General features: G+C 41.2%; 1 protein-coding gene across 5 annotated transcripts in view; it reads left to right on the forward strand.

Annotated features, from left to right (window-relative positions):
• Positions 1-7,594, forward strand: part of vti1a (vesicle transport through interaction with t-SNAREs 1A) — a 111,177-nt gene extending 103,583 nt beyond the window's left edge. For all 5 annotated transcript variants that reach the window (XM_067487327.1, XM_067487325.1, XM_067487329.1 and 2 more), the window contains one exon: positions 5,985-7,594. Coding sequence is in view for 3 of the 5 variants with exons in the window: in XM_067487325.1 (XP_067343426.1) it covers positions 5,985-6,078 (94 nt within the window). In the remaining 2 variants the exon portion in view is untranslated. The remainder of the gene's footprint in view (positions 1-5,984) is intronic.
• Positions 7,595-8,885: the final 1,291 nt, after the last annotated feature.

Below are 8,885 nucleotides of genomic sequence, written 5' to 3' on the forward strand. Positions count from 1 at the left end.
AATTTGCAGAGCCCTGATGCTGTTCTCCTGCATCAAGTTGGTAGAAATATAGAGAGTAAAGTGGGAGAGAGAGAGAGAGAGAGAGAGGATCAGGCTGACATGAAATGCTTTGCTCAAACCACATCCTCCAAATAGAAAACTGTCCATTTTTTATGTCCGTTTTCTCAGTTGAAAAAAATTATTTTTGTCAATACAGGTCAACAAAAGGTCTCTGACACTTTTGGGAATCGATAATCTCAACAAAAAATAATACTAAATTTGTTATATTTCTAGATTTAAAAAAAAAAAGTCTCTAATTCATTCATTTGATTCATATTTGTGAAAACAATAAACAATAAAATAGTTTAAAGGTTATGCAATCATCATAATCATTGTAAAATCACAACATAATTCATGTTTGTTTGTTTAAAAATAGTACAACCCCAATTCCAAAAACGTTTGGAGGATTTGTAAACTTAAATAAAAACCGAACGCAATGATTTGCAAATCTCATCAATTGAGCTTTGGCCCAGAGAACACGACAGCATTTCTGGATCGTGTTCACATTTGGCTTCTTCTTTGCATGATACAACTTTAATTTACATTTGCAAATTACATCAGCGAACCGTGTTCACAGACAGTGAATTCTGGAAGTGTTCCTGAGCCCATGCAGTGATGTCCAGTAGAGAATCATGCCTGTTTTGCAGGCTGCTGAGGTCCTATAGATCACGCAAATCCAGTTTTGACCTTCGGCCTTGTCCATTGTGCACAGATAGGCTCTGCCTCTCTGAAATGCTCCTTTCATTGTAAGTCATGTTACTGACCTGTTGCCAATTACCCAAATTAGTCAAATTCTCCTCCATTTATTTTTGATTTGCAGCAATTACATTTCCAGCCTTTTGTTGCCCCTCTTCCAACTTTTTTGAGATGTGTTTCTACCATCAAATTCAAATGAGCTAATATTTTCCATAAAGCGGTAACATTTCTCAGTTTCAATATCTGATATGTTGTTTATGTTCTATAGTGGATAAAATATGGTTTGCAAATCATTGCATTCTGTTTTTATTTAGATTTTACATATCCTTTTACATAACTTTTTTTGGAATTGGAGGTTGTAGATTAAAGCTTTATTAGTCAGTTACAGTAAGTTTGCTTTATTAATGTAAATGGTTTAGGAAAATTTAAAGAGAAAAGTGTGTGTGCGTGTGTTTATGTTAAACACCCTCTTGGGGACAATAGCTAGAACATACATGGTGAAATCAGATATATAAATATTTGATATATGATGAAACACAGAAGTCAAGTTGTTCTGGATGATCCTTCCTCATTCTGTTCACTTGATTGAAACACTGCACATTTCTCCCGTTTCCTCACTCACACCGGATTGATCTGGGGCCAATCTTCACCTTTTGATTTGTCGTGTGTTTATGTGGCAGGGGTGTGTGTGCACACCCTGACAAATAGCAGTGTGTGTATGTGCTTCCAGAATAAAACATTTATTTGTATTAGTTTGTGATAACAAGTCGATGCATTAGTTAGGACTTACCCCCACCAGCGTTCCACCTCCATGTCCATCACTCAAACCATTTGTGAGCACATTGATCTATCCCTCCCTTCTTCCCCCCCATCCCACACCTCCTCTCCCATATATTCCCAGGGTTTGGAGGGAGGAGAGCCAGAATGGCTCAGACAGCCATTGATTTTTATTTTATTGGTCTACTAGTGGAAAGAGGAGGGATAGAGGAGGGCCTGAGAGATGCAACTCTGCAGCTAAGTTTGTTCTTAGTGGAGACCGTGTGTGTGTGTGTATGTGTGTGTTTAGGTAGGCTGGGCCTATCAGCTTATTTCTGTCTGAGTGAGACTGTTTTTGTTTTGGTAGGGGGCGTTATCTGTCTATCTGAGAGGTGTGTGTGTGTGTGTGTGTGTGTGTGTGTGTGTGTGTGTGTGTGTGTGTGTGTGTGTGTGTGTGTGTGTGTGTGTGTGTGTGTGTGTGTGTGTCCAGCCACATCTGAAAGCCATCAAAAGCTGTGTGTCAGTGTATATCTGTGTGACCACATACACACGTGTGTGTCATTGAAGGGACTGGGGAATCTGACGCTGATGGAGCTGACACTAGGGTCTGGACCCCAATGTGCACCCCTATACGCACACATACACATATACACACAGCTGAGGTGTATCCCGGTGCTCATTAGAGCTGATAATAAGGCTGTGCTGCTGGAAGAAAAGGGGAAAATACAGGGAAAGGAATAGAGGGGAGGGGGGAAGAGGATGGGAAGGGAGAAAAAGAAAAAAAATGGGAGATTTTAAATTTTAATAACACTGGTACGATTTTGTAAATCTTTCCTGACAGAAAAGTCCTCATTATTTTCATCTGTCTCCGAGGAGCCTCTCCTCCAGCTCTGCTTCCTCGGGTAAACGGACTTCTCTTTCTCCCTTTTCCTCTCTGTCTCTGTCTGTCTTTCCTCACTCTTCCTGTGTTTTTCTCCCGCCTCTTTTTCTGTCTCTCTACTCTCTTTCTTTCTTATTTTTCTCTCTCAGCTTCTTTATTGTCCATTTCTGTCCTTCCTGCTTGCTTTACCTTTTTGCTCTTCTTTGCACTCATCATTTCGACTCTCCCTCTCTGTCTGTCTCTCTAACATTAGTGCTGTATATCGGTGAATTTCAGTCTAGTAAGGTGTTAGCTGACTGGCTGCCTGCGAAGAAGGAACATCAGGAGCCAATAGAATGGCCAGTATTGTATGCTATTATTATGCTGTTATTGGCTGGCGTTTCACTTACTGTAACTGTCTTTATGTGAGAGTTTTTTCCCAGTAGTCGGAGGGGAGTCAGGGTGAGGGGGGCATAAGACAGAAAATACTTTAGGATCTTAGTAGGAAGCGGGGTAAAGGTAAGACTTCTCAAACTCAGTGTGTGTACGATTGTGTGTATGTGGGTCACCATGTACCTCTGCACCCTTGTACATGCGCTGTGTTCATCACTCACACATTCCCAAACCCTTCGCTCCACACACACACACACACACACACACACACACACACACACACACACACACAAATACACACACATACACCTATCACTCCCCACCTCTATGTCAAGTGTCAAAGCTGGAGGATGGATCCGGTTTGATAAGTTCTGTTCTGTCTGGCCACGTGTCAGGACAGGATCAACCATACGGCAGAGGAAAACCATGTACTTCACTCTTCTACCTCCCAATTTTAGGGATTTTTCATTTCTTTTCTTAGGGGAGTGGTTGGGATAGGGCAAGGTGTTTCACATTCGCGGGGTACTGCTTCTGTTGCCGGAAGGGATTTAAAACTGAAACTAAAATTACTTTTAATCTAGAAGCTCATGTGAGTTTTTCGCTCAGGGCAAAGTGCCTTGTTAGATACAGCAGCATACAAATCTGTAGATTAAATCTACAAGTGACAGAATGTAGCGACAGCATCCAGAAGATTATGAAAATGATCTGTCCTCAGCTGCTGTTTTCCTTTATAGACACAAATTGTTTTGAAGTGACCAAATGTGCAAGATTAAATGAATAATAAGCAAAATAACTTAATTGTTCGTCTGTTTTTCATAAAAAGTACTTTGTGCTTACTTGCCTAGTATTGTCTCTGTGTTGCTCACAGTAAATTAACTCACTCAGCTGGTGAAGTGAAAGATATAACCAAGAGTTTGAGCTCTGGCAAAGTTGTATTTAAACTTAATTTATTTTGCAGATATTAGTTGCTTCAGCAGCTTAATGTTTTTTTGACTAGGCAGTACTAAATTAGCATCAAAGTTCTGTTTAAATGTTCGCATTTCCACAAATAAGATTTACATTACACTTCAAGACATGTTTTGTTGGATTGATGTACAGAGAATTCGTTTAGGTCAAAATAAGTATTTTTTAAAATGTATGTCCCCTGAGAAAGCGTTTATTAAAATTGCGACACTGTCATATTCCTTACTGCTTTGAACATCTAAGTGTTTGAAGTTATTCAGCGTTGTTTGCAACCAAATCAGACTCCTTTTAATGAATGCAGTTTTTATAGAATTGACCCCTCCCCCCACACGACTCATCCATGAGTCTAAATCTAACTTCCTGTTCATTTTTCCAGCCCCAGGCCTCTAGTCACCCTCCTTTCTTTTCTCCAGCTGAAGAAATTAACAAACAACACAAAGTGATTTGGATTTTACCCACACATACACACACAAGTACCTCCTCTGGGTATTTGGCTGGGATAAATAATCATTCTAAATAATGAATGTCAATTAATAGGGGTAGACATAGCCTTGGTAAAGATGCTCTGATTAGTGTTTCAGTGGGATCTCCTTCCCAGCTGGCTTCAGCCAATCATTTCAGCCTCATCTAAACACCAGGATCAGACGAGCCTGTCACAGCAACACTAACACTGCTTTAGCTCTTACATACAGAGACACGTGGGTGTATACCACATGTAGCATGGTATGTTTTATTTTTATTATTATTTTGTTTGTTCTGGTGTATAATCATATACCATAACTGTTACTTGTACTGTGCTGTAGACAGCATAACTCTGTTATGATAAAGTATGCATTTATTCAAGGATAAAGTGTCTACTCATCAAGCAGTGCTACTTAGAAACACTAGCTGTAATGAGTTCTCAAGTGCTGTCTAGTTAGAGCATTACAGTATGTCAGTGAAAAGTGTCTTGTTCGTGAAAAGAAGTTACAATAGATTGGTTTCCGTTTTTCAGAGCCACTGTAAGTGATATACAACAGTAGGTAAAAACGTGTCTTTTTTTTGTATGTGTCCTTTTTGCAAAGTAGACAAAAAAAGACAAGGAAAAATACAAAGACATACTGCAAGCCTAAAATCACTCTTGTGATACATAACAACATGATGCTAGGTTATATTTTTGTCCTCCCTATTCTGTAGCTGCAGGCTTAAAACTAAGTGGCTAGTGGAGGAAACTGCAGGTCCAAGCTTGTGGACTAGAGGAAGCTGTGAGCTTGGCTGGTGGGTTGGATTCAGACTTGGGCTTTAGAGGGTAGCAGGGTGACTGAGCATCCAGCCAGCCCCCCTCCACGGTGATAAATGGCCACAGCATGGGCTATTCATCTCCTGCTTAGAGAAGTGGACAGTGTCCCCCCCCTCCCCGGCCTCTCCCCCACCTCTCCACATGTCAGCAAATGTGATAATTCTCTCATTTGTCAGGAGCAGCGGAGGGTTCGGGAGTTTGTGTGTGGACTGTCGGAGTACGGTGCACGAGCAAGGACACATACTGGACAGTTTCAGGGACACACACACCAGATGAGTTGCTCCCACTCGTGATAGTCTGCAACTCCCCAGCGCCCACTCTCTTCAGCCCTCCTTTCCAAGCTGTTTTTTTATTTTTGTTTTTTTTTGTTTGTTTTTATATTTTTGCTTTAAAGCCCCCTCTTGTCAAGTTTACTTAGGTCACAGTGGGAAAATTTAAATGTGCAAAAGAGTGAGTTGTTTTATGGCAAATTCCATCAGTAATTCAGTGATTTTTATTACCTCCAGGAAACTACTGAGCCACTTTTTCCACTTTATTGTGCAAATAAAGTTTTAGAGCCTGTGTGTGTGTGTGTGTGTGACTGTGTGTGTGACTGTGTGTGTGTGTGTGTGTGTGTGTGTGTGTGTGTGTGTGTGTGTGTGTGTGTGTGTGTGTGTGTGTATTGCATGTTCATATGTGTGCATATGTCAGTTCAGCCTAGGAATCTGTATGCAAGGCTGAAATCCTTTCGTGAGACATTTTTGAACTGGATCTTTGCACAAAAGCTGGAAATATTATGTGTATGAGTTTTACACTCCCATGCCTGTGATTGTATACTAGTAAATACCATGCATGCAGACCTCATGGTAGCTATTAAACACGAGAAGCATTCAGTTGATGGCCGGTCATTTAGTCTGCACATAAACACGTGATTGTTTTACGCATTTCACTTTTTCCTATAGACACAATATAACTTTTGTGAAGCCTTCCTGATCTCTGTCTCTTTGTCTCTGTCTGCAGGATCATCCAGAATCGTGTCCTGGTCTTCATCCTCGGAGCCATCATTCTTCTCACCATCATCCTGGCCATCTATTTCAATCTGCGGGGCCACTGATCTCACCTCTACACATACACACGCACACACACACACGTCCCCCCCATACACCCCCCCGGCACAAATACAAATACACACACACATGCATGATTAATAGCGACAAAAGCGTTGTTCTGCTGTAATTAGGACAAATGGTCCCCATGAATCACTGTTTCCAAAGCCTGACAGGGAGCTTTTTTCCATCTCTTTTCTGCTTTCCTGTTTGCTTGCCTTTCTTTCTTTCTCTGCTGCTTTTTCTCCACTTTGCACCCTTTTTTCTTTTTTTTTATCTTTTCTCTTCTTCAACTTTGTCCTTTCTGTCAGGCTCTCTCTTATATCTCCACAAAAAGAGTAGAGAGGGATGTTTTTGTACTACAAGAGTTACTATTTTTTGTGGTATCGTCCTCAGTGTGGTTTTGCAGCCCACTCTGTTCCCAGGTGATCGAGGCCAGGGGATTTTTTTATTTTTTTATTTTTTTTTTGTTATTCAAAGCAGATTTTTTTCTTCTTCTTTTTTTTATTTATTTTTTCCTGTGATGAAGATGGGTCAAGTTTTTTTCAGGTTGTGTGCTCGCATGCCTGAGAGACAAAAGTAGAAGATTGATATATAAATGTTCACACGTGCGTGAGTGACATCGATGGATATGGGGGTACTTACTGTCTGAGTTATTAGAACACACATACTGTAAGATCTATGAGTTATGGTAACTAAATGATTCAGCTGTTCTTCATGTAGCCCTTACACAGCACAGAGAACAGTGCCTTCAGATAAGATATGCTGTTCACACTCCTTTAAAAAGCTCAGCAGAGCCTAAAATAGACGAGTGGCGCTGCCTTGAAAATAGGATGCACATGATAGGTCGAGGTCAGTTCAGTCAATCAAGGTGAAGGATACATCTATTTTTATCAAGAAGAAACTGTTTATTTTCAGCAATTGTATTCAGAATTGGATATATGAACAGAGGATGGAGAAAAGTGAAACAAAATCTACACTTTTATTATGTTTTTAATACACCTGTAACACTGTCGCACAGCTTGGCACATGCAATACAGAGAAAGGTTTCCTCAGATATAACCACATTTGGAACAATTCCACTGCGACTCCCGCACACAGATTTCCCCACCTCATTCCTATGGACTTTTTCATGTAACTGTCATTGTGTAAAATGATCACACTATATGTATTAACATTGAAATTACATCATGTATTGTGTTTCTCTCCAGTACAAATGATTCTGTTTCTATTTATTTATAAATGCATTAATGGGTTTTCAATTGAAGTTTCTGTGATAGAACTGTATATACTATGACATTGAAGGCTATTTGGGATTAGCTTTTCTGCTCCTTTTTGTTTTTTTGATTAGACTAAATCTAAACTACACACCAGGTCGAATTGAAATGTATAAATTTTGAGTTTAGTTTTGTGTCTTAAGGGTTTTATCTTTTTTCTGTTCCTATGAATGCGTTTAACTCGTTTTAGAACTTGTACTTCTTGTTCTATATTTTTCTTGTCAAGTTCTAAAGATTGTGAAGCAGTTCTTGTTTCTGTGTTTATCTGTACGCCGACTGATGATGTGATACATTTGCAGGTGTTTGAAATATGTGTGGATGAGTTTACTGCTATTCTGTTCTTAAGGGGAAAGTCATTCTTCAGGGGGTCTTGGAAAATCTAAATGTAAGAGCATATTTGGTGCGTATATCTGAAACACGCGCACACACACACACACACACACACACACACACACACACACACACACACACACACACACACACACAAACACACACACACAGGAGTGGAGCGCTGGAGTGTGTACATGTCTCCTGTGCCTGGTGTGGCGCTTCCTGGCGAGGACATTTGCTATTCTGTTTCAGGGCCATGGTCTTCATTTTCGAAGATGCGGGGGTGTCGGGTGCTGATGGGGTCCCCCCGCACACACCCCATACCGACCACATTTCACAGGCCCTCACCAGCCGCAGTGCCGCCGTCTGCTTCAAAGCCTCAAATTAATGGCCAACAAAATAGTGTGCCTCCGACCATCCCACGCGGGGCCAACTCACCAAGAGTTATCATTAAAGTCGAGGAATAATGAAAAAGGGAAAGAAGAAAAAAGGAGGGAGACGGAAGGAAGTCAACTAGGAAGCATAGAGGTGAATGGGGGGTGGAATCCCTGGCCGTTTGACAAACCTCATCTGGCAGTGACCCTCAGTGATTGTTTTTTTATCCAGTGCACTGTGTGTGTGTCCCTGTATGTGCAGCCTACCTATGTGCCGATATGCCCTCTTCTCTTCTTCTCTTCCAATCCCTCCTTCTCTCCCTTCTCATCCCTCTTTTTGGCCCTTTTTCTTTACTTCCCCTGCCACCTTGTCTCCTCCTCCCTGTCCTCCCTTCCCTCCCTCCCTTCCCCCCCTTCCTCCCAGCCTGTCAGATGAGCGAAGCAGTAGCTAGCGAGTGAGCGGTGGAAGGCAGCGTGGCGGCGGCTTCTATTTGAAGTTGTAATGGTGTCAAAAAGTCAGGGCTGACTGACAGACGTCAGTCCCACAGGGCCTCATTAAAAACAGACCCACTTGACAAGGAAATAATTGAGCGCCGGCGACAACTCAGGGGCCCCTCTGCGTTTTTAGATGTTTTTATTTTCTTTTCATTATTAGCGCTGAGCTATTATGTTCATTAAGAAATGGCATTAAAACAAGTTTTTAAAAGCGGGGAAAGGGAGGGAGGGGCAGAAGGAAGGCAGAATGCACGGAGGTGGAGAGATAACGATTTGTTTAGAGCCTGCATCCTGTTTTATAATTTAAACAGGAGCACTGTCATATGATACCTTGGCAGA

Source organism: Channa argus, chromosome 20, assembly GCF_033026475.1.
Source record: "Channa argus isolate prfri chromosome 20, Channa argus male v1.0, whole genome shotgun sequence".
Taxonomy (NCBI): domain Eukaryota; kingdom Metazoa; phylum Chordata; class Actinopteri; order Anabantiformes; family Channidae; genus Channa; species Channa argus.